The 26,846-nt window shown below is 45.8% G+C and overlaps 1 protein-coding gene across 25 annotated transcripts in view; it reads left to right on the plus strand.

Moving 5' to 3' along the window:
- The window catches only part of Kalrn (kalirin RhoGEF kinase), a 598,618-nt gene that overhangs the window by 212,061 nt on the left and 359,711 nt on the right, over positions 1-26,846 (plus strand). For all 25 annotated transcript variants that reach the window (XM_048454129.3, XM_048454132.3, XM_048454114.3 and 22 more), the window contains exon 6: positions 22,926-23,048. In XM_048454129.3, coding sequence (XP_048310086.1) covers positions 22,926-23,048 — 123 coding nt within the window. The remainder of the gene's footprint in view (positions 1-22,925; positions 23,049-26,846) is intronic.

Genomic DNA, 26,846 nt, shown 5'->3' on the forward strand with positions numbered 1-26,846 from the left:
TATGTGTGTGCACACATGTGTGCATGTGTGTTGTATGCAAATATGTGCAGATACACTGAACACCTAGTATCCCTAGGATACTTGGCTAATGTGTTGATATTCTGAATAAAGTCTCCAGTTCCATTTTCTTGTGTGTGTGAATGCATGTGTGTGTTGTATAAAGCTATGTGCAGGTACACTTGCCTGTGTGTGGTCATGCACACCTGTTCATACACACAAAGGCCAGAGGAAAACATCAAGTGTCTTGTTCTATTGTCTTTCTCTTTTCCTTTGAGATAGGATTTCTAATTGAACCTGAATCTAGACTGGTAGCCAAGAAGATCTAAGGATCCTCCTGTCCCTGCTCCTTATAGCTCTCAGGTTGCAGGTATGTCTGTGGCCACATCTGGATTTTTACATGGCTGTGGATTCTAAGCTGGGGTCCTCAGACTTGCATGGCAAGTACTCTTACCCACTGAGACATCTCTTTAGTTCCCAAAATTATACCATCTAATGCTTCCTCTTTAGCCCTTCCCCTTCCAGAGATATAGACCTCTTGTCTGGTGAGACATACAGATTTCTCACAATAATATTTGTAAGTTCAGAAAAAATATACATAGGCCTGTAAAACAAATAAAATACAGTATTAGCTTTTTAAAAGTTTGCACCTCTTTATTAATGTGACAATGTAAGATGGACTTGAAGTCTAATGGCTACCATGACTTGGAAACAGTAATAAACATGAATGACATTTCAGTACAGCAATGCTGATGTTGTGTGGAAATGTTTGTGTTGTTGCTGGTATTAAAAATACCGCTTTAGCTAAGTCTGGACGGTTGGTTGTCTGTGTTCATAATGGAAAGGAATGCTGTATTTCAGCTAGACTTTATTGAAAATTATGGTGTCCCCATCTAAGTATATTATCACCATTTGTGGATTTAAGCCTGTCACCATGAATTTAAGCCCATGAACTCAGTTTAGAACCCACCTTCCGTGGTGTATACCTTGAAAGAGAAAAAGTGAGGCTGGAGAGATGGATCGATGGTTAAGAGCACTGGGTGTGTTCTTTCAGAAGATTCCTAGCACCCTTGTGGTAACTAACAGTTGCCTGTCATTCCAGTTCCAGGGGATCCAGCACCCTCTTCTGACCTCTGTGGACACTGCACACACATAACGTACATACATACACATGCAGAAAAAAACACATACACATAATATACAGCATTTTAAAAAGAAAAAGAAGTGTGTTTGTGCATGTGTATGAATGTACATTTCTGTGTGTATGTAGGGGTATTCAGGAAAGGACAGAATTAAATTATTAAAGTTAAATTATTAAAAACAAAACAGTGCTAAGGAGAGGGATGCTGGGAATATTCTGACATTGAGTCAGTGTTGAGACTGCCGCTCAGGCTTGACCCAGCTGACACAGAAAATGCATTGGGTGTGGAGCCAGGGAGAAAAGCAGTCCTTTCAAGTTGCGTCCAGATTAATTTAGAAGATCCATGCAGAGCTAAGTGCCTCAGCCTTTGACTTATTTGGTGCTTTTGGACGGGGTCAGGAGGGTGATGCTTTGGAGTAGGGCTGTGTGCACATCCACATCTAAACAAGGGCTTGAGGAAATAGTTCCTGTATGAGCCATATCTCAGCCTCCTTGCAGGAGGCGGGGGTGGTCAGTGGAGTGTCTCCAGATCTGGGAAACTCTTGGCAGTCAGCTGAGTTCACTGACCACTCTACTCCTATTTTTATAACAGAAGTGGGCAAAAAGTGTCTCCTCTGGCCCTGTGAAGTGACCACTTGCCTTCCAGGCATGAGTAGTAGGTTGGTGACTACCCCACCTACCCACTGTCCTTGGAGAATGAAGCTGTCTCCTAACACCTTTCCTGACCCCTGTGACAGCCCCTGTATTATACAAGTCTTGGAGATGGTAGGGACAGAGCCATGATCTCTCCCAGTAGGGAGGGGGCCTCTATCCTACAAATGTCATAGAACAGGCTTCCCGATTATATTATTGTGAGTGTAAAGAAGCCATCCTTCTTTGTACAGATGAGCTTGGATAAATATGAAGGCTGGAATTTCTAACCCAGAGAAGCTCACTATCCAACAACAGCAACAAAAAGATAGATACATGTGTCAAAACAGCTTTGAGGGTTAATTGATGTAAAACAAAGCACTTGTTTAAGGTAAACAATCTGATGAGACATAGATATGAGGAGACACTTTGAAGCCACCCCTGTGATCGAGGTCATGGGCATTCTCACCCTCTGAATGTTCTCCTTCTCCCTTTACTCTTCCTTAATGTCTGCTGTGGCCTGAATTGCCCTAGGCATAACTGCTGCACTTGGGAGTTCCCAGGAAAGAGAGAACATCTGCACTCTGCGCTCCGGATTGATGGAGAGGCCTTAATAAGAAAGCTGGGAGTGCTGGGTAATCCAGAGATGATTTAACTAGCCCATGATGATGGAAGATGAACCACCTTTGCCTCGGCCCAGGGCCCTCTGGTCTGTAACTAATGGACCCATACAGCACTGTGTTCGCAGAACATGAGTCCAGTTGCTCGTACAGATTAGCCTGGGGCAGATAGTTGTTCTCCATAGAGCCTCGTTTCTAGTCCTATCTGCCCCTGGCTACAGTGGTTCCCCACGTGAGGAAAATGTATGCCATATAACCATAGCCTGTTATCAAAGAGAAGGGGTGGACTGTGTGGAACCAAAAGTCAGTCACCAGACTCGATGCCTATGGAAGAGGAAAGGGTGAACACTTTCCAGAGGCAGTTCTTCTGTAGGATCTGTGTCCTGAGAGCCTTGGGTAGCATTTAACATGTTAGACCTGGAAGGAATCTTAAAACAAAAGCACACCTCCCACACATGGTAAGAAGTCTCAGTATTGTGTAATGGCAGCAATCATTACTCATGATGCCCACTTAGAAGTCGATGCCTACAAGTAGCATCAGAAAAAAAAATCCTGACGTCATTTCACCACCTGCCTTCCCATCTGAGGGAGGTCCTCCTCTTCCCATCTTTACAGGAAGGGGACTTGTTCAGAAGAGTCCCTGATAAAATGATTAAGTGATTGGGAAACCGTGGTCACTCATTCCTGAATAGGGCCTGCTGTCCTGATGTCTCTCCAGTCAGCTATTTAATGCCTGCCCACCGCTATTCTAAGAAAGTGGATATTTCTTTTTTTTTTTCCTGGAGAATTTGCAGTGAGCACAGTGACCTAGTGGGGCTTCATTGCTTTGAAATCAGATTACTGCTTTGCCTAGCATATTCTACTTGTTTCCTACATAAACATGTACTTTGGAAGTGACCAAAATAAGACATGACCTCCTCCATCTCTCGCATGGGCCTGGCTTTCATATACTTGGTGGTATATTTATTCTCACATTGTGAAATTCCATTCATACTTATTATGCCGTGTCAATGCAGAAATGGAGGTGGGTGATTGACACTTAGGATTTGTCCTGGGGTGCCAGTGACCAATTGTGACACTTTATGCATATCTTAGGACCTCCTGACCTCCAATTATATTTCAACAAAACCCAGAATTGGGACTGATTGAGTGATGTTTTCCCCGTGCTTCCGTGTTACAGTATTGTCATGTTCAATACACTCCCTTAACAGGGACATCTTTTAAGGGGGATAAAGTAGTATGGCCATAGTCACAGTTGTGGTAGGTGTGTCAGTGTCCAGTGGAGGTGGAGGTGGCTGAGATCAACACTTTTGTTTGTTTGTATTTGTTTGTCTGAGACAGCGTTTCTTTGTGTAACCCTGACTGTCCTGGAACTTGCTCTGTAAACCAGACCAGGCTGGCCTCGAACTCACAGAGATCCTCCTGCCTCTGCCAGGATAATCGTTTTTAAGGAGACCTATCAAAGTCTCCACAGTAGTTTGACACAGTCCCGCACCCCAGTCCCTTACCCCTTTTCCGTGAGACCTGCCGCACTGGAGAACATCAGAGCCCTTTTATAGTTCAACAATTCTAAAATACCTTATGCTGGCTTGTCCTCCCTGCTCCCATCATATCTGCAGGAGGTCCTCTTGCTGTGAGGATGGTGGGAAGTAACCAACTTTTCTCAGCAGGTAATCTCCTAAGTACCTTCCTGCTTTAGCAAGCCAAGCTACTGCCCAGGGGATTTAATGGATGTAATGGGGATGCATGTGGAGATGCCTGGCTCCTGAGTGCCTGCTGCTTCCCTGTGTTGACTTCCTGTCTTTTCTCTACATGACTGATATCCTGGTTCAGTCTTCAGCCACTGCTGCCTGCTGAAGCTGTGCTGTGTGTCTTGGATGTTCTCTTACTGTCCTCATGTGTGTTTCTGAGGCTGTCATGAGACACTAACCAAAAGACTTGGGGGACTTAAGGGTTTATTTCATCTTACACTACTGAGAAAGAAGCCATCACTGAGGTAGCTGAGGGCAGGAACTCAAGGCAGGAACCTGGGGGCAGGAACGGAAGCAGAAACCATGAAGGAAAACTGCTTACTGGTTTTGCTGCCTGTACAACTGTATACAACTCAGGACCATCACCCATCGGAGGCTGGGCCTTCCTACATCCAAGCCAGTCAAGAAAATGCTCCACAGATGTGTCCACAGGCCAGCTGGATGAAGGCAGTTATTCATTTGAGAGTTCCTTTTCCTAGGTGTGTCTAGGATCGTGTCAAACCAACAAAATCTAACTAACACACTTATGTGTGGGCTTGCTTCAGAGGAATTCTCGGTAACTTCTTTGTTTTGCTTTGTTTTTAGAGACAGGGTTTCTCTGTAGTTTGGGAGCCTATCCTGGAACTAGCTCTTGTAGACCACTGTGAGTTGGCCTCAAACTCACAGAGATCTGCCTGCCTCTGCCTCCAGAGTGCTGGGATTAAAGGCATACGCCACCACCACCTGGCTTTCAGTAACTTCTAATGAAACACCATTAAGAATTGATATTTGAGAGAAGTTGGGAGTTAAGACATAGATTCACGGGATGCTTATAAGTAAGCAGGTTATGCAGTGTCCTTAGCTAAGGAAAGGAGGTCAAATTGAGTCCCACTTGATGGGTTGCATAGGAAGGGGACCCTCTGCAGGAATAGGTCTCTGAAAACACTGTCTATCCTTGAAGTAGTCCCAGAGGAAAGTGATTAGTTCTAACTTCCTGAGGGAGCTCATCAATTTTCTTATCACCTTGTACATCTAATTCACGACTATCTGCTTTGTAAATAGCTAGGAGTTTTTGTGTCTTCATTTTATTTTATCACTTTATTTTATTTTTGTGTGGATGTTTTGTCTGTCCATATATCCGTGTACCATGTGTGTCTCTCGAACCCATAGAGTGCAGAAGAGGGTATTGGATCACCTGGATATTGCTGCTACAAGTGGCTATGAGCCACCATGTGTGCTAAAAATTGAACTTTGGTCCTCTGGAAGAGCAGCCAGTGCTCTTAATCACTGAGCCATCTCTCCAGCCCCATGTCTTATTCTTTTGTAAACAAGGGGTCAGAAATGTTTCTTATAATCTATCCAGGATATACATGCATGCATTTTATATTCTTAGAAGACTATGTAAATAAAGTAATATAGTTTTCGTATTAATCACAATGAGAAAAGATGTGTGGGGCACCCGTGGGTAAAGGGGCTCACAATAGGCAGCAGGCCACTGGGGAAGGGATGTGTGCATATGTGTTTTTGAGAATTGTTTGACCTGTTAGCCACATTAGCATTTCAAGACATTCCCAGGATGCCCCATTGCTGGGCAGAGTCTTCAGGACTCTTGACTCTTTCCTGTTCTCTTCCTCCAAAATCAAAGTGGTTCTGATCACTCTTTAGAGCCCAAAACAGAACCTAAAGTGGGCTGGTCAGAATCAGTATGGTCGGTTGTGGAGAAATTCCACTACTTCTCCTTCTGTACTGGACATGGTCCCATTGTCTCTTCTCTTCCCCTGACCTCCAGCCCAGTGTCCTGGAAGGCCACAGTAAGCGTGACTCCACAGCCATTTGTCAAAGTGAAGTGCTTTTGTACTAATCACAATACCAATGCATGATACGAGTTTGATTGGCAGTTTTGAAAGTGTTCTCACACCCATGAGCCTAGAGGTTGTCTGGCTCAGCCCTTTCCTTTTACATAGAAAAGTTTGGAACAGAGCAGAGACCCACCCAAAGTCACACAGTCAGTGGTTCAACGTTGGTCTGCCATTTGCTTCATGTGATAGAACAGGCAGGCATGGATCTAATCCCTGTTCTGCAGATAGAAAAGCCAAGACCTGCTAATGAGGATAATTTTGCCTGGGGTAGAGAGAGATAGGCAGTTCTGGAAAAGAACATTTTTCTCTGAGGCCAGTGCTGCCCTCACCCACATACATGCACACACATACATATGCATGCACACACATGCATGCACACACAATCACATGCACACACACACACACACGCAGAGCAAGGAGAGAGGGAACAAGGCATGCAGATATGTACTGGCAAATACTCCTATCTGCACATCCATACACAGCCTATAATTTAGAGATGTCTTGCCATACAGAAGAGACAACAACATGTGCCTGCACCCTACAGGGTGGCCAAGGGCCTGAGGACAAGCATAAGGACCTTCCATATGCCCTTAACCATTTCTGTGGTGAAGGACCAAGCCCTGGACAGGCTGTGGAGGGCTGTGCCGAGTCTCCATTGGATTTATTAGTCTCAGCCTATTTCATTGGGAGGGAGGCTTCAAAGAGAGCTGCAGTCTTCTGTGAAGCCAAGAGGGCAAGATCTTTTCTGGGCAGTGTGTAATTTCCTGCTTTCTTTGGAAAAAGGTTCTGGTGCCCACTTAATTCCTGGCCTCCCCCCCCCCCCCGACTCCTCTCCAGACTTAAAGAGTCAAACCTCTTCACCTCTTGTTGACTGGGCTCAGGGCAAGGAAGTGTATCTGTAACCCTGCCCCCTTCACACAGAACACAGTGTTCCAAATTATTTCCAGTCTGCCGGCCCTGGGAATTCGTACTTACTTCTTTTCATTTCCTCCTCTTGAACGTTAGAAACCTTAGATCCTGAAAATAATCCAAGTCGTAGTGTTGTGCAGGCTGGAGGTGAAAGTGCTTCCCCAAACCGCTTCTCTCCCTCTCACATCCTTTTCCATTCTCCTCTCTTCCTCCTCCTGTATTTCAGCCTGAGTTCATATCCTGGCCGGAGCATTCTTCTTGGGAATGTGGCTGAGCAGCACTGGAGGAGGGCTGTGAGGCATGTTTGGGGTCTGGGAGTCTTTGGCTCTCCACTGTGACCCTGTCACAAGGCTGTATGTAAAGTCTACCTGTTCAGCTGCTACTTAGGAATGAACCCCAGAAAAGGAAATCCAATCAAAGATAGGGTGTATGGCAGGAGGGTACACAGAACAGCCCCTGACAAACATTCGCCAGCTAACTAATTTAGTCACCGAATGCCTGTGACTTACCATACACCCTGCCCTGTTCTGAGGAGCAGAGTCCTCTTTCCTCAGGCATTGGACAGGAACATGGATGCAGGTCTCCATACCATCTAAGAAAGAGATGGCTTCCATATAGGAACCACTCCAGTGGCTACTGCTTGGGTGAATTAAGATACCAAGGTACTTGTTCTTCCTGGAGGAGATATGAGGAGGAGGTAGTATCTGGGAGAGAGAGCAGGTGGTAGTCTAAGAAAGAAGACAGCATCTTAGCTCTAGTTCAGTCTTAGAAGTGGAGGAGTGGCTAGGGTATGCTCCTCCCTTATTATTTTTTGAAGAAAGAATCTTGTTGTGTTACTGTGTGGCCAGGCTGGCCCCAGTCTGAGGATCCTCCAGCCTCTGCCTCTTGAGTTAGATTACAGGCCTGTATTGCCCAGTGTAGGCTTGGGTCCCTATTTTGAAGAGCCAAGAACTCTGTGGTATAATTCATAAACTAAAACAAAGTGTATGTCTGTTTTGGGTGGGGAGCTTCTTCAAGGTTTCTTTCCGGGAATTTCACTTTGAACCAATCACTTTCCTTCCTTTTCTTTACCAGGACTCTCACCCCTACTTCCTTCTTCCCCATTTCCTGTCCCTGCAGGTGCACATGCTTAGCACAGGCCTTCCCCGCCCTGTTTGTAAATGTTTCTCTGATGAGCCTGCTCCTCCTTCCCTTTGCATCCCTGCTTCCTTCTGTGCCAGAGCAGAGGAGAAGCTGCATGTGTAACTCAGGCCTTCAGTAGAAGGCAGAGAGCACAGGACAGAAGCCAGCCAAAGCTTCTAGAGACAACACTAAGTTTGAAATCGGGGAACCTTCTGAAGTTTCCATCCAGTAGCCCCAGCCCTGTCCATGCCATGCCCCGAGGCCAGTCTCATTTTGCTCCCTTCGGACAGCACTTCAGGGACTGGCTAGATCTCTTATAGTCCTTCTCCAGCCTCTGCTCCATACAAAGTCTCTTGAGTTCTTTCGGTTTGCATTGCTGTGGGCCTCGGCTCTCAGTGTGGCCTTCCTGGGACTAACTTTTCAATCAGGAAAGGGAGGAGGAGTCTACAACCCTTGGTCCTGCTTACTCGGGCAAGACAAAGATTTTGTGTGCAGTGGTAGGAGGTGAAGTTGCTTCTTGCGGTTCATCTAGAAAACCCCGGGCCTCTCCACTCGGAGAAGGGTGGTCCGCCACTCAGAAAGCCCCATGCCTAAACACAGAAGGCTGTCTTCTCACGTGTAATTATAGGCATGACTTTCCAGTTTGGGTGTGTTGGATTAACAGGTTCCTAGTGTCCAGGTCAGTGATGGTCTCTGTTCCTCAAAGAGAAGCCCAACTCAGGGGCATGTGTTGTTCCAGCCTCGTTTCTGGATCCCATTGAGCTTCCCAAGCACGGCAGAAATTACATCATCTTGTCATGGAGAGAATCAAAGCCATCACCGCCTGCAGAAGCAGCATCACCCTGTGTCTGGCTCCTCCTGCAAAGTCATCTCAATTCCATGGAGTACTGCCTCTAGTCGGAGTCCCAGGTGGCTTTTTCTCCATGATCCCAGTCCATGCTCCCCAAGAAATCCACTGTAGTGCTCCTTTGCCAACTCTAGCCCCTCCTTAGTAAACTGATGTGTGTGTGTGTGTGTGTGTGTGTGTGTGTGTGTGTGTGTGTGTGTAAGGGGGGAGAGGGAGAGGGGAGCAGGTAGGGAGTGAGAGGTTTGGTAAGAGAAATCATGAACTTTGCATATGGAGAGGGAAAAAGGAGTGTTCCTCACATGTTGATCAGGTTGACTGATTTCCCCATTACAAGATATTTGTCTTGCCTGAAAACTCCCTGGGAGACTGACTTTACCAAGAGTTATCAAGAGTGGGTATGAACTCCCCATTGGCCCTGTCTGTCCTGTCTGGTCTTCAAACTACTCACAGGCCTCATCTCTCAGTTACACTGCAGAGCCTGCAAGTCACAGCCGGCTTGTTTTGGTAACTCTGGGTTTCTGGGAGGCACATTGTGCTCTCCCTGGGCTGTCAGAACCAAGCATTTCAAACACCAGCCCTGAGCTGGCACAAGAGCACCACCTACTGCTGAGTCTTCCAAGGGCTTCTCTCTAAGGCCTCGCTGTTGGGAACTAGAGTCTCCTCTGGCTGTGGAGAGTTTGTAGCAGAGCCCAGCATGGTCCTTCTATACGAACTCAGGTGAGGGCAGGTGGCGTGGCAAAGAGGGTATGAAGGGGAAGAAAAGCCCTGGAGACAAGGAAAGGAAATGAGACCAATTGGTGAGTCAGCATCAGAGAGGAAATGAAGGGAATGCCAGGCCAGCATCATTGATGGCTGACGGGGAGGAGGAACAACAGGTCCCTCCGTTATTCTGGGAGAAGGATTAATAACCGAGCGAAATCCAAAGAAAAGTGGAGGAGGTGATGAAGGTCTCTAAAGCACGAATGTACATTATGGGGGTCTTTGCATTTCTGCCGGACCCTCAAGAACAGCAGGCTCTCTCTTACCCATAGAAGCTTACCTCAGTCCTCCGAGGACTGGGCAGACTCTGCTCCATTCAGGAAGCTGCTTCTCTGCTCTGTGTAGGATACTTTGTCAATAGGGGTCTGGAAACCAAGCCCCTCCTCACACATATGCCTGAGCCTCACTTCCTGTGTGTTTCTTCCAGAAGCTACCTGAAGGCTGCTGGGGCTTAAGAGGACAAGAGGGGACAGTGTGCTTGACCCTCTTCCTCAGTTCTTTAAGGTCAAGCCTGCCTAGCCCAGCGCCCTTCAATACAGTGTCCATCTCTCCCACAGCGGGGCTCCCAGAAGTGGGGGCTGCCGCCTGCTCAGCCCCCGGTGGAATCTCACTCCCAGATGTGCGGATGACTGGCACAGCCGATTTTAGGATGCGTAGGAGGGCTGGATGAGAACATCAACCAGACACTCCATTTTTACAGTAAAAATAATAGTTCCCATTTACTGAGTGTCTCCTGGATGCCAGGAACAGCCATTGGTTCATCTAAATTAACTTGCCAAAGGGCCAGATCTCAGTGGATGCCTAAATTTAGCTCTGGGATAAAGTTGGGCACTCTTCCCTCAGCTTGTTAAATAGGATCTGACCTCTTCAGATCTACATTTTGGGATGCGAGTGAAGTGCATTCCCTTACTCCATTCCTGAAACTATTTTATCAGTATTTGTGGTTTAAATGGAAAGAATTTAGCCATTCAGAGTCAGTATCCCAGGGCTGCCTGGGCTGCCTCCTGGCTTGGCTAGTTCTAGTTCCTATCTGTGTGACTTGCTGGCTGCTGGGTGACCATTCCATTCTCACAGGAGGGCAATGCATGGCTTGCCAGTGCCCCAGGGGATACAGTCCATCCCGGCACACAGGTTGGAAATGAAATGCATTCTGTTTAACACCTGAAAATATTTATATGAATTAAAGAATGGCAACCGTCCCACCTTCGTCCTTTAGGGTAAGTAGGATGAGTGTGAGGAGAAAGGCCCTTTGAGGCTCTGTAGGATCGTGTGCCCCTCCAGACAGAGCTGGGCTACAGTGCATCTGTCAAGAACAGGGTGTGATTTTAGCATGAGGTTTTGCAGCCTGGGCTTCTCTAATCAGAAAGCAACTGCTTTCTGTGGCTGTGGGTTTATTCCGTCTGCGCCAAGGGAGTGGGAAGGAGCTGGCACGCATTCCGGATCTGCTGCGCATCACACTGTGTTCGGCTCCCTCCGCACGTCACCGGTCTTTATCTGCTTTGCCCCAGACATGGCAGGGTTCGTGAGACGGAGGTGGGGAGGGGAAGGAATCTGGGGAAGTGGAGGCAGAGGCTGAGTTAAGAAGTCTAAAATACATTAAATGTCTTTGTATTTAAGATTGGGGTTAGCTTAGAGCACCCCCCCCCCCGATCAAGAGTAAAGCAAACCTGACTGTATCCCTCCTCCCTTAGTTGCTCTCCTTTGCTAGTAAAGTCCTGGCACTTTGCCTTGCATGTGCGCCCATTTAGGACCCTGTTTTAACTCCCCAGGACCTTGTTCAAGTCATTCATTCTCATCCTGATGATGTTTTTTCCTTGTATCCCCTTTTTAGCTGACCAAACCCTATTGTTTCCCACGTGTTAAGTTTTACCACCTTCCCTAAGCTGTCTATGTTCTGCCCTGCTCTTTCTTCTGCCACGTTGGACCAAGGGCTCCTGTGCTGTCAGCCCATGGTATTTAAATTCATTAAAGTGCTTCACACAGTAGATGACTTTAACAGAATAGTGACTTGTCTCCCTGCTAGACCGTGACCTTGGCCTTCCATCCCAGTCTCTAATCCAGTGTCTGGGACTGAGTGGATAATTAACAGGTGAATGAAACATTGTATCACATATGGTGACACATAGTTGTTTGGTTGCTGGTGCTTTTGGCTGTAAAAATAAAATTAGAAAACTGCATTGAAAGAGGATTAAATATCAAAGACTTGTATTATTTCTCAACTTTAAATAGACGTGCAGAGGCTAAGCTTCAGGCAGATAGATGGACTAGTGAAGTCTGTCATCAAAAGCCCAGGAGCTTTCTACCCCAGTGTTCTCCTCAGAGCTTCATCCACGACTCCCCCGTCATCCTAAGATGAAAGCCAGCAGTCAGAGCAACAGACTTCATTTGTTTCGCTCAGAGGTTGGGAAAAGGGAAAAAAAAAAAGGAAGGAAGGAACTGGGTACATTCAGACAGACACTGGTTTCTCTTCCCCAGGATCCCCAAGCAAATCTCTCAATTTCATCACTTTATACTGGCTGAGATCTGCTCATCCCTGAGTCAGCGAATAAGGAGACAGAGAACCAGCGTGATTGTTTTTAACAAACCCCTTAGTGTGGAATGGATGTTGCTGAGCATCAGTGTCCAACCTGGTTCTCTAGGAGGAACTTCCTTAGGGTCCATGTTACACGTTCTCTCTTCCCTCCCGGGCTGTGACATTTGGTAGTTAAGTCTTAGTTTAAGGGATACAATTCTAAACTAGCAGCACTTGATACATTTCAGGTATTCAGGAGGCCCATGTGTTTGTTACAGCCCTGCTGGATGGTCAGATGCGGTGCCTGTCATCATGGAAGCGTTCAGGGACAGTTCAGCTGTCTCCGGGCTCTGCTGCTCTCCTGCTTGCTTGCTTTGCGAGACATTATGCTACTTTCTATTTATGTTTCCGCATTCATTAACCCTCTTTTCTGTGTCTACTCTGATGTTAAATCCACACACAGAAAAACTTAAGTTCTTAATTCTAGAGTGTTCGTGTAATTCTTTTTTTTTTTTCTGGTGCTGGGAATCAAATTCAGGGTCTCAGGGGTGCTGGGTAAGCACTGTACCATTGAGTCAAACTCTTACCCACATGATTCTCTTTGTGAATTCCAGACCTATTGCAGTCTTCTGTGACTTAGCCCAGGACACCCCTCCTTGTCCTCTCCTGTTCTCTTTAGATGCTAAACACAGTTATTTTGGAGGACTTGCCTGCTAATTCAATTCTAAATCATCTCTGGGCTGTTCCTGTTGAGTAATGTATTATTATAAGCTGCTGTTCTTTGATTCTTCTTATGTCTGAGCATTTGGACTCTGTATTAGAGTGTATACACCGTAGACATTTCTGGTGGGGTCCTCTTCCTATAGCTACCTTGAAGGCTGTCTGAGGAGAGGACGAGGTCACCAGCGATCATCTTGACCTTGCAGAAATTTGGTGTTGGCTTTGCTGTGGTAGGTCCACTTCCGGGTTTTCCCTGGTCCAGGGCATATTCTCATTCTGAAGCCTTGATCTCCCCTTGAAGCAGGCTCTGAGCTGAATCCCACAGCTCCATGTAAATTGAGTCTTTCTGTTCGGCTCACAGTGAGCCTCACCTCCTGTCCCTTCTGTCTGTCAGATTTTCAGGAGTCTTGTCCTTGATTTAGGATTTGACCAGGAACCCGTATGAAGTCATGGTTAAAAAAAAATTAGTAATTCTTTCTAGAGCTCTCTACTCCCTAATAACCTGTCTCCTAAATCCCAGGTACCGTGCCAGAATATTATCTCTATTTTTAGCACTCGCCAAGACCAGTGTCACCATGCTGGAGAAGTGGCTCATGGGTAAAGCGCATGCCTAATTTGTTTAATCCCCAGAACCACAATAGAACCATTGCTGTTGAAGCTCCTGGTTTCCTGTTCTATAGTCTGGAAAATACCAGCAGGGAGAGAACAGGGGAAAGGGGGAGACTTTAGTGTGTATCCCTTCCTTCAAAGATCATACCCATGGTGCTTGTTGATGGTAGGGTCGAGACCACTGACATACCACAGTTCACGTAAACTTGTTAAACAAAAATGCAAAATAAAAATCCTACTAACTCTAAAATCAGGGCCCAGAAAACTGTCGATTTTAAGAAAACCCTTCAGATATTTCTTCATTAAGGCTAGGCTTATGAACTATCAAGGCAAACACTAAAGAGATGTAGAGGAAACATTTGTCAGGAGAGTTTCTTCTGGTCAGAGAAGGCAGTAGGAAAAATTGAGACTTCAATTTAGATGATAGGGAATGATCTGGAGACTGGGGCTTGGAGCATTTGGGGGGGGAAGATGTGAGCCACGGTGTGGAAGGGGGATGCACATGGTGTGAAATGCTTGCACGGCAGTGAGCGAATTGACTTGGCTGGAGAGGATGGTTGGTGTGGAACAGTGTTGTGAAATGACAGGGTAAAGCAGGTTCGTGAGAAGCACTAAGAAGACTGGATTTTGCTTTGCAGATTAGAAGCAGTCAGTTGTTTAGGGGTTTTGGTTTTTGACTGAGGGGATGCCCTGCTGATATGCTTGCATGGCAGTGAATAAATTGGCAGGAACAAACCTGGCCCAGGCAGGTGGCTTGGCATAAGAGATAGAATGGAGTTGGAGAGACCATAGGGAGGTAACTGAAATAATCCAGGTAAGAGAGGCTGAGATGTGAGTAGCAGAAGCATTAGAAATAACACCTAAGGTGGGCTCTGGGACGGAAAGTCAAGAGAAAGTGATACTATGTTAGAAAAGATATGGCAGTTTGACAAGTGGGCACGAGATCAAGGGGACATTTCTGTTGTATCCACAGGTGTCACGTATTCTAAAGGAATCCACAAACAGCCCATTATTTCCATGTGTATTTAGAAGATAACTCGATAGTGGCTTAAATGCATGGATTTCGGCAGCAGGCGAGCCCAGATCTGTCTTTAGTATGCTAGCTTGACCATGGGACCTTGACTTGAATCTCCCGAATCTGTTTCACCTAGGAAGAGGGGCGGTGATGGCCGTTGTCCCCCCTTAGAGCTGTTGTATGGATTGAGATCATGTGTATAAACCCCATTGTGCAGCACCTGGCACATATTTATTCTTGTCAGTTATCTGAGAAGTCACAGATGGAGAGCATCCTGAAACAGGAAATTGCATGGGATGTCGGTTCAGATGGACATTAGATTCTGAATTTGTCTTCATCACTTGTAAGCTGTGTGATCCTAGGCAATTCGCTTCTTGCTGTAATCATCTCAGTACCTGCGGGAAGTTGGCCCAGGAGCCCCTGAGGCTGTTCAGATTCCTTGTGATAAATGATATAATATTGACATATAACCTACAGACACCTTTCAATGTACTTTGAGGGGTCTCTAGATTCCTTATGAGACACAGTGGAGATGCCACGTGAATATTTATTTTATTGCATTATTTGGGGAATAATGACTTGAAAAAAGTGTGTGTGTATTTTGTACAGTTACAATTTTTTCATTTATTTTTGATCATAGTTAGTAAGTCCCCAGATTAAAAATCCTCAGTGATGAAGAGCCAGCCATACTAAATTCTTGCCATGTTAAAACACAACTGACAGTACCGTCTTTGTAACATTAACGTGAAGATCGCTTGAGCCAAACTGTGGCGGTCCAGTCCTTACACTGTCATAGTAAAGGCTCAAGGGACACAAAAGGAAGCCATGAGTGGGCAGCCAGGGAAGTGGAAGGCAAGTGTGGAGAGTCAATGGACTTGGAAAGCTTCTAAAATTAGGATGTTCCTGCTATTTCCATCATGCTGAGACTAGGTAATAAATATAAGGAAAGAGTTCAAGTGGAAGAAAGCCCCCGTTTCCACAGGACAATGTTATTGGGTGCCAGGAAGGGGGACTCTAGGCAGATCTGTAGAAAGCACCAGGCTAATTGGGCCAGCCAGGTAGTGTCAGGAAAACAGAAAATAAAAACTCATCCATTCTTCATGAGAATAAAGTCAAACAGGCTTGAGAAGTAGGGGTACCTGGCTTTCTGCTTGTGGGTGCAGACTCAAGCAAGCAGTTAGCAGACCACATGATACGCGCTCCAGGAGGAAACGGGTGGGGGGTGGGGTAAGCGAGAGCCGCAGAGGCAGAGCACACTTTGGGACTCGGGAGGAGGAGAAGGAAGCTCTGGCTGAGACTCTTCGCTGCATCAAAGTTAAGAGCATCAACAGGAGCTAGACCTCTTGAGTTTGACTCTCTCCTTCACTTAGCTGTGCACCTCTGGTCCAATTAGTTAAATTCTTTGAGCCTTGCCTTCTGTTCTGTAAAATGGAGTGGTGATACTGGATATTAATAATGGGGAAATAACTATGAGATTATTGGGAGATTAAGTAAATTAATACATGTCAATGTTCAGCACATGAGAATAGTTAATAAATAGTCACTGTTAGGACTATTTTTTCCTACCGTTTTTGTTATGTGGGAAAACTGAAATTGAGAAGGTGGGGTGGAGAACAAGAAGACAAGGAGAAAGCACAGTACTGTGTTCAGTGTATTCTGGGTTTAACATTGCAGTTCGCAGCTGCTGGGGAGCCTTAGTCCCTTCTAAGCATTTAGACTTACAAACTCAGGAAGCCGTGTTTGAGACCCATCTATAAGAATGCTATTCATAGCTTGCTACCAGTCAATCCTTTCAGATGCCCATCCCAGTAGCCTGGCTCAAGTGCCAGGAGATAAGATTTGCCTTAGCAACTACAAGTGTGGGCGTGCTTAAACTCAGTGCCCCACGGAAACCTGCATCTTGTAACACTTGACACAACCGACAAGGTCCTCGCAGAGAGCATGTTCCTTAGAAAAGTCACCAGTCAAGGCAGTCCAGGTTTTGATGTCCACGTCGAGGCATATGTAGCTTTCTATAGTTATTCCCAACTCAGGTACAGCTTTCCACTCAGAGAATATCTTATTTAGATTTTGCCACGATTCAATAGCATGCTGGCTTGAAGCATCTTTATTTGTTGTCATGGAAACAGAATCTAGATGCTAACTGGGGTTTAGATTGCTATGGAAAGGGTTTTGCTTATGGTGGGCATTTGTGTGTTATAAAGAAACCCGGCCTGTTGAAGTGTGAACAACAGTGATGTTGTTAGGTATAAGGAATTTGGGTGGAAGATGAAGGAAATGTGCCATGAGACAGCAGTGTATTTACAGACACAGCCCAATCGGCAGCACTGGCGTCCTAGCTGATGAATGAGCAAACAATCATGCTGTCCCCTACATGGCCAGCTGGGCCCTCCTCCCTGGAGCAGACAGGGTTTATGACCAAGAGAAAGCAGCTTCCTTCATGCAATGTGTAAACGTCTATAGGCAGACATGTTACCAGCATAACAGAAAACAGGCAGAGCTGAGGACACCTTGTCTTCTCCAGTAGGTGTTCATTGCCAGAACAGCCACCAGGCATGTCTCTGCCTCTCTGGAGATCTCTGTAAGGATGGTCTCTTCAGACACGCCCCCCCTCCCCACGCCACATACGCACCCCGTAGTCTGAAGAACTGAATGAAGAGTCAGAGCAGGAGAGGTGACTGACTACAGTGAAAGGTCTTGAAACCTAGAAACTAGGCTGACATTTTGGAGCCCTTAATATTCTCTCTTCCTTGTTTCTCCCCTTCCCTCCCTTCTTCCCTTCCTCCTCCTCCTCATTAGAAAATCGGGAAAGCTTAATCCTAGGAGAGCAGAAAACCAGGGTTGAAGGGTCTTAAGACTCCTGGCAAGAATACACCCACGAGAACTGTGTGTTGCTGGTTTTTGCACAAGAGCATGTGCCCTGGGGCAGCCAGAGTTTCTTTGAAAGCAGAATTGTGAAGTCAGGAAATCTGCCTGGTTCCCGTGATGCTTATAGGGCCTCTCATCTTTTGTCTAAGGTCTCTCTGCCACCTTATTTTAGAATCCCATCTATGGCTTGTGTTCAGAAAGGGCCTATTGAGCTCCTTCTATATCCAGGATAAACTCATTCCTAAAGGGATTACAGGAAAAATGGCATTTTAATAGGCATCTCTCCTGAGAGTGTGGCGGGTGGGGTGTGAGGGGCTGTTACAAACCACAGGGAGTGCATCTCTAGAAGCAAAGGAGCCGGGCCATGGCAGAGAGGTGGGGAAGGGGAAGTGTGGGTGCATTCATGCTAGGTGGAGGCAGGGAGATCAGATGAGACACAAGGTCTTGCCTAATAGACTGTCTCTGTGGCCAGGTCATCCAGGGAAGTAGGAAGGCACTAGAACCCCAAGTATATTGGTGAAGAGGCTTGTGTAGGGAGACATACTCTCAGGATCTCTGTGTGAGCGAATGCTGGCGCCTCTGGTCTTCTCTGTGCAGAGGCCCATGGTTGCTCTAGTAGAGCATCTCGGGAGTGTGCTACGAGCATCTTGTACGCATTTGAACTGCAGGTGTGAGTCCCGCTAGCCTGTGGCGCTTTTTTCAGGTATGAACTTGCAGCTTTACATCCACACCTTTCACCTCTTGTTTTTATTTAAGTGAAAATATTTGGGAGTAGGCTAGAATACACTCATTATATGGATTTAAAAATCCATATGTATGTAGCATCCAACAAAGTTTTTTTCCAGCCCATCATTTTATTTGAATGTTCTTGGTAACCTAAGATTTAAATAGTATAAATTGTTATTCCTGTTTTATAGATAAAACAAAAACAAAAACCAGGGTTTGAACCCTTGATACAGCTTGGTGAAGTTCATACAGTAGCTTCTAATGATTTGTGTTCTCTGCTGTTTGGACTTTAACACACAAGATTTTGTTTTATAAAAGACCTTGTTTTCAGGGCTTAGCAAAATTCACCTCCAGGAGGTTGTTGGACCTTTCAGGGCACATTTTTATCAGGGTACAGGGTGTTTCCTTGCATGTACTAGGATGTACATAACCAGCCAAAAGAAACCCACTGGTTATTTTCTGACATTTCCCTTAATCAACTGATCAAGGCTGAGTGTGCGTATCTTATTTGCAGTGAAATCTATAATTAGTGTACAACACTAACAATGGTCGGGTGGTTTGAGAGTGAGGTGACGTCAGACGCTTTCACTAAATGAAGAAAAATAAACACAAGATTTTTACTCAATATCCCTGCTCTATGAAATAGTTATGCTTCATTAAAAAAGAACAATAATAACCTTTTAGCTACCCTGTCTTTAAAAAAAAGTGGAAAGTCATGTTTATTTTCCTAATTTGCATTTAAATAGATTCCTTCAACATTGACTATTTATGAAGAGCCAGATTTGTGTATTTTTACTGAAGTTAGCTAGCATAAAAAATGACTTAGCTTAGTTAAAACAAAACATGAAAAAACAACTCAAGTAGCTTTCATATAACATCTTTCTTAATAAGACAGAGAAAACTGTGTACTGTTCAGGCAGAAAGATAATTGCATTATTTAGGCATGACCCTTCCTCTTGGAAGGCTTTTGTTGTTGTTGTTATATTATATTTTGCTGACCATAGCATTTGTAGTTTCTCAAAACACGGGGGTGGGGATATAAAGACTCCAAAGTTACTGTAGATGTATTCTCCTTTGCTTTATTCCTTCGTTACATCTTTAGTTAGTCTGGCTCGTGTCTTCCAGATAGTCAAATTCAAATGAATCAAATTATAAGTGGTTCTGGCTTGAGGCTAGGAATCTTTAGAAAGGTTTTTCTTCTCTGGACATTCACAACCCTAGGCATGGCCAAATTGCCATCTTCCCTTTCTCCTCTCCTCACCCTCCCCCTTCACCCCCTCTGTTACCTTTATTCCTTCCAGCATTTATTGGGAGAATACTATCCTCAGGCGTCTGTGATCCTTGCCGATAGTGTGCCATAGAGAGGAGATAGCTGGGTATTGGCGAATAAGTGGTGCCAAGCACCTTTCCTTGGCTGGGGCATCACGGTGTGTGCAGCCTCTCAAAGCCTGGCTGTGACAGTCAGGGCCATGCAGCACAGGGTGGAACCATGATTCTAGAATGTCACTTCTCTGAGCCTTCTCTGTGAAGAGGACCTGATGGTCCTCACGTCATGATACGGTTTGAGGGTGCGAATGGACATGGAACTTCAGCTAGAAAGCACCCGGGGAATGTCATGGCGGGGACTAAGGAGCTGCTTTTCTCTGACTGTAAAACAAGGCCAGTGTTCTTGCTATGTTCCTTAATCGCCAGAAAAATGAGCTATAGAAACATGAATATATATACCTTCTAACCCAGGAGAGTCCATGAAACTAATTTTTGTTTTGAATAGAAAAATCATTTTTTCATGGGTTTCAAAAAATGTGCCACTTGTCAGTCAGCATGCCCACCTTCATTCTAGGAATCTGTCCCTTGCAAATCAAAATATGTAATATATATCAGAATATATGATATATTATTCAATAAATGCCAGCATGCCCACTTTCATTCTAAGACTCCTGCAATATATTTCAATCAAAATTTGTAAAGAGTTTTATGACTCTTTTGGGTCAGAACATATATTCACATGAGGCCATCGAGTCCCCAGATCAGGCTTTTTCCTCTCGTCCTGGGACACAGGTTACTCCAGTTTCTCTAGAACAAGCTAAGCTTTGTCAAGGTGCCTCACTACCAGGAAGTAGTTCATGAACAAAACATGAATTTGGAGGTGGCATCGGTGCCAGCATCAGCCTGCGAGGAGCTGATTCAGCAGGGCGCACGGCTGCTGCGGCCATCTCTGACCTGCTCTTAGCTCCCTTTGCATTGCTGTCCACCTTGCCTGGCCTATGGCCAGCTCTCCTCTCTCTGCAGTCCAGCAGGGACCTGGTGCCCAGCAATCTAATTGCTGTGACACCGTACATACCTCATCTGCCTGTTTGTGTATCCGAATAGTTATTTATTCAACAGAAAATACAAGGTCCCTTCTGGGCTGCTGAGATGGCCAAGAAAGGACATGGAGTGAACACTCTCCTCATCACAAGTTTCAAGGACTTTGGGAATTTCAGGTTTTTATTAACTTTATTGATTCTTTCGTAAATAGGATAAAGGATGAGGAATTATTTTGACGTGAGGCTTGGAGGAAGAATTTTAAAGATCAACAATTACAGAGGGAGAATCCTCTAAATGCCCACAACTTGCCTTCTTTCCCTCTTCATCATTATGATAACTAGGGCTTGGGGGAACATGGGCCAGCTGCCTGCAGTCTGGGCTGCCGGGGGCTGATAGGCTCAGAATAGCACACGCAGCAGATATCTGCTTGGCCTGTAGAGGAGACCCCAGCCTGAAGTAAGCCCTCTGCCACTTGAGTGCTTCTGGGGGAGCCTCCAGATGAGCGCTTGGCAGCTAATGTGAGTTGCTAACAGCCCTGATGTCTCTCTCAGGCCCAGACACATAAACCTAGCAGCCCACAGGAATATCTGCGTGAAACTCTCCTGTGCCTCTCAGACGCAGGACATCTACACGATAGCCCACTATGTCTGCCCACCCTCAGTTTCTTTCCTCATTCTTCAACAGCTGCTATGGTGGTACTTGGGATTACAGGGACCAGTATGCCATAGCTTGTCTCACTAGCTGTTTCTCGCCCCCTCCTCTCCAAGTGATGATGAGCTTTGGGAAGGTCCTGCCCAAAGGGGCTTTCAAACCTATTGACTTCTCTGACTCTACTGCCTCTCCAGGCCCTTACCTAGACCTGGATTAATGTGCCATCTCCCTAAGTATGCCCTCTGCCTGGCTCTCCCTAGTCTACATCCCAAACTGCTACCACAGCTCATTCATACTTTATAGCTCAACTGAGGACCCTTCCCTGCACCGAACAACCAGTATGTGGTCCATATCTCTAAAGCATACGCCCTTCATGGGTGGTCTGTGCCTCCCTGGCCACATTTTGTCAAGCCAGGCACAGTAATCATCACTGAGGTAGTCTCAGTGTCTGTGACATATTGGGCTGCCCCAAATTTTCACTCTGTACCCCACCCTCACTTCACAAGGTTACCTAGCCTGCTGCCCTTCTCCTAGCTCTCTACATGAAGGCCTAACACAGAATCCTTTTTCCTGGGGAATGTATTATATTGTTCTTGTCCTCTGCTGGTGTCTCAGGTTAACCTCTATCATATGTATAGACCTTTAGAGTTTTACACACACACACACACACACACACACACACACACTTAGAGAAGAAGAGGACATGGATTTGAGAGGGAATGTTGAAGGGATACGAGAAGAGTTGGGGGAAAGGAAGGGTGCCAATGATGAAAATGTGTTATATTCATGTATGAAATTCTCATAAATAAACAGAACCTGAGTCCACATCAATTTTCTACGCTTTATAAAAGCCACCTAATTTCAAGAAACACATTTTTGACATTGTTGGCCCTCCATCACCTTGGACACGGCAGGTATCCCCTGGATACTAGTTGAGGAACTGGAAAAGCAGGCTACTGTTCTGTGTAAAGAGAAAAGCTAGCAGAGGAAAGCTGGTTCAGCCTTCGCACCCCTGTGGCAGAGCGTGCAAACATGGTGCACCTGACCTGAGAAGAGTGCTCTTCTTCACAGGTGCTGCTCACACCTTTCCTGCTCACACCCGTCGCACTTGGTTGCTCTAGGCAGTAATCTATATGAACCCTAAATTACACTGGGATGAAAATAGAGAGGGATTCTCACCTTAAGGCGTCCAGAGACACAATGGGGCTCACACCCAGCTCAGTCAGGCCCTACTGTTGGCTGAAGTTGCCTTGACTCTGCCCTTTCCTTGTCATTGGCTCCCAGCAGATGGCTGCAGCAAGGCAAGATGGGCGGCACACAGGACAGTGTCAAAGGAAGAGAAACTGCAAACTCATCCCATCTTACTGTATTGGCCTGGGTCACGTTCTGTTTTCCCAGACAAACTGAATTGAGTGGTTAGGAAGAATTATGCACTGGTTGACTTAGATCCGACATCCTGAAGAGCTAAGAACTGGAATTGGGGTTCTGATCAGTCCCCTTCAGTGCAGGGACTACCTGGAAGAGACATGGCTTCCTAAATGAGTAGGCTAGGACCCCCGGCTTGCTTTATCACTGCTTGTCCTCAAAGCATGTGTGGGACCTTCCTAGGCATTCTAAAGGCAGTAGCTACTTTGTTAATAAATACCACTACCTCTCAATTCTCTCCCTCCTGTTCTCTTTTGACGGTAGGCTCTGTAGAGAAACAGAAGCTGCCTGTAGGTCTTTATACTAAAAACTGAGGATTCTCCTGTGAAACCAGACTGTGGCCCACCCTGACTCCAGAGAGACGACAGCTTCTCCCTGGGAAACAACTAAAGGGCTTTATTCTTCCTGCAGCTTTGAATGTCTTGTCCTGCTTGACTTATGACCTTTCTCCTCCCCCTGTCCATCTTCTCCCTTCCAGATGTTCGACTGGATAAGCCACAACAAGGAGTTATTTCTTCAGAGCCACACCGAGATCGGAGTCAGCTACCAGCATGCACTAGACCTCCAGACGCAGCACAATCACTTTGCTATGAACTCCATGGTGAGTGGGAAGGCCATTTCCAACAGGCCTCTGGGCTAGGGCAAGAAAGGACCATGGAAAAGAAGAGGGAGCAGCAGACTTGAGTTAGAACAAGGAACATTGACTGTGCAGATCTTTTAGCAGTCCGTTTGCCAGAATGGGGACCTGTGCAGGGCACCGGGCCAGCCAGCTGTTCCTACATCAGATCATGACCCCACTTCACACTATGAAAGGAATGTGCTTGCAGGGGGATTAGCTCAGTGCAAGACTAAAAGACAGGCAAGTCACCAGTTCCACTTCGCTGACTGCACTGACATTTTCTTGGTCCCTAGCATGTATGAGTCATTGAACAGGGATGGAGAAGGGCTTCAAGCTACAGTGTATTGGGAAGTGTTGAGTGACTCGTGGCTGCTTATAGTGGGAAGAAGAGCCCTGTGGGACACATGATTGCTGCCTTCAAATATTTGAACGCTGGTTTGGAGAGAGAGGAGAATTGTTTTATGTCAGTCTAGAAGACAGGAGTTTTTAGAGGATGGTAGTTTGTGGAGTGGGCAGCATGTGGCTTACATAGGGGTGGACACGGTGGGAGTAGGTGTACATCATGGGAGTGTTTAAGGATGCGTGGATTAAGAGGAGACCATTTCCTCTCAATGCGGCCATAGGGAGTTCACCCCCATGCTTCATCCTTTCTTAATCTCCATTCCTTCATCTGTGAAATATAAATCATAAGGATGCTAGAAAGTTGCTCGGGTAATCAATGAGTTAATTGTAAAGCAGCTGGAACTGTGTCTGGTGCATGGCAAGTCATCAGTAAATGCTGATGTTATGATAGACGGGGACTTGTAAGTCTAAGTCTGAATGACATGTGATCCCTCAGAAACCTAGCTTTGGGAATAGCATGTTTTCTGTGTGATAGCTCCACGACTTCCCTTTGAGATCCTCTCTGTTCTTAAGCCATATTATATTCCAAACATATGGAGTCTAAGAATGTCTCCACCAAAGATGCCCTTCTTTGAGGTCTTCCTTCTGGCTGTTGGTCCAGAGGCAGAGCTCCAGCGTCCCCCATCCCTGAAAACCAAGGTGCTTTACTTTTGCAGCTTTGTGCTGGGAGGAGGGAGAGTGTTAGAAAAATACAAACTTGAACGATGACAGGGCCAAGAAGGAAGAGAATTTCATAGTCAACCACCAGCCAACTTGTTTTAAATGTGCTGCGGACTAGACTTAGCATGCTGAAGAAGAAACGATTCCATCTCTCAGTTGTTCATTGTCTGCTTGCCGAGCTGAAAACTCAGCTAGAGTGTAGCCTCATATGTGCGGGCCAAATCTGCTGAGTTAACTGAGGGCATTAAAATCTAAGTGGCTGAAAACCAGAGTTTCTTATTCCTGGTATACATTCATCACTAGCTAGTGGGAAGTAGGTTCATCACAGGCACTGGCAACAGAGTCAGGAGCAGCCCCCATCTCAGATGGGCCAGACAAAGTGTGAAACCAAACGCAGCTGGCGCTGAGACCATCCACCTAGAAGTGGCATGTCCATTCTCCTCTGGCCGGTTCTCATGCACATCTCAGTGGCCAATGTCAGTCACAGCACCACCTCAGACTTCAAGGAGGCAGGATCATGTCACTTCAGAGCTGGCTGGCTAGTGGTGAAAGACCATCATAACAACAGCATAGGGAGCCACCAAAGGCTGCTGGGTAATGGCACAGGGTGTGAAGTTTGCACAGAAAGATCACTGGCTGCAGGAAAGAAGGTTGTGAGGTCCGGTAGGAAAACCAACATAAATGTGTGATAAGTTTGGACCACAACACAGTCTTGTGTCCTCTTCTAAATGTAAAGACTCCTTCCCTCCCGACGGCAGTCATTCCTCATCCCCAGACTCAGTCCCACAGGAACAAAGTAATTGATCACAGGTGATTAGAACTGTGAACTCAAATCTAGTCAAGTCTGATTATCTGTGTGCCTTGTGGCTTTTCCCTGATGACATTCACAAATTCTGTGTCAGAATTTTCACATCAGCGAACTGCCAGACCCGAAGGCAGTCAAGCTTATTTTAATAAGCAACAAAGACAGGCATAATTAGGGAGGTAAGTCTGCCACCGAGCTCCTTGAAGTCATGCATTAGGAAGCTAGACAGAAAGCGCCTTTGGCTTTGAATTCTCTGCATTTACTGCTCTCCCCAGTTAGTGTGGGTAACTACGAGCTAATGGCACACTGAAAACCTTTGCTCTGACAGATTTGCTGTGGAAGTCATTTTCAGGGCACAAGCAAGGGAAGAAATAGTGAAGAGCGGTGTCGTCTGGAAGTGGGAGACGAAAGGTTTAATGCCCGACAGCCAATTAGTGTAGAGCAGCCCATCCGCAGCCTCCCTTAGCTCCTTAGTGAATGCGCCAGCCAGCAGCAAGCAGAGGCGTCTGTAGCCTGATTAGGCTGGATCCCCTCTTGGGCTGCTGGGAAAGAGAAGGGAAATCCCAGGATTGTTTGATCAAATTGCATGGCCACCAGTGCTCCATAAACACAGCTCAGTGCTCTTGTTTCCTGTGAAGTTTACCGGTTTGTTATTAAAAGGGGCTTCCTACATAGAGGAATGGCAACGTTCCAAACAGGTGAATGGAGGGAATTACAGGCTTTTTCCCTGGCCTCAGTGATGAATGACACTGCCAAGAAACAGATGAATGCCAGCAGCTACTCACTACGCCAGCCAATGACTGCAGTAATGATCAGTTCTTCAGGGAGAGTCGGGGGAAGGGGCAGGGATATGGATGGTTCTGCAAATTCATTGAGGCATTTCAGTCTCCGTTCTTGGAAAACACACACACACACACACACACACACACACACACATTTGAACATATAAATAATTTTGTAGCATATTATGTTTCAAATTTCAGGTGAGTCCTTTGCTCTTTAGCCTTGTTTAATTACTGAATTAGGTCTAGGATTCTTCCTTTGTGGGAGGTCACAGAGCGCTATTATATAAAACGAATCTTATGGATCCTCTCCCAAAGGAATGTACACACACACACACTTATTAAATACCTCCAAGGTAAACAATACAGTGCAGATCCAGATGCTCAACCTTTCAAATTTCAGAAGTCGAGAATATGATAACTTCTTTTAATCAAGAACAAGTAACTAGGAGTCAGGTGCTGGACGGTGGCCTGCAGGGGTGAACAAAAGCAGAGAAGGCTGCGCCCGCAGAACTTCACAAGGGAAACAGATGTGAAATGTATGACTTCACCAGTAAATACGTAACTGCAAACCAGTAGCCTCACGTCAATACAGCAAGGAGTGCTGCGACAAGGGCAAAAGGCAGGGGTGAGTTCAGATGAGGAGGGGTTCAGTGCATTGTTCATCAGCAAATAGCACCGGCTGGACAAGCTCCAGTTCGTTCACTGATAATCATGCATAATATGTGAATTAACCGATATACATGAAGTCCTAGGCATATCAGATTATATCTAAAATCGTTAGCTTATAAATTACCCATTTACGTTTTCTTCCTGTGTCCACTGTTTATCTACTGATTAAATGTATAACTCTAGCTAAGGTGATGGTCACTGGAGGTATTTGTTTTCTAGGAATATTATAGCAAATACCACAACCAATGTGCCTTAAACATCAGGCATTAAAAACAACAACAACAAACACTAGGAATGCAGCTCCATGGTAGAGCACTTGCCCAGCATGTGCAAGGACCAGGATTCAACCTGCAGCAACACCATCACAACAAAACACAAATGTCAGAAATGTCTTATCTTCAGTTTTGGCTGTTTGGCCACAAGAGCCCAGTTCCAGCAGACCGGGTTCTCCTGAGCCCT

This window comes from Myodes glareolus, chromosome 2 (genome assembly GCF_982192425.1).
Source record: "Myodes glareolus chromosome 2, mMyoGla1.1, whole genome shotgun sequence".
Lineage (NCBI taxonomy): Eukaryota > Metazoa > Chordata > Mammalia > Rodentia > Cricetidae > Myodes > Myodes glareolus.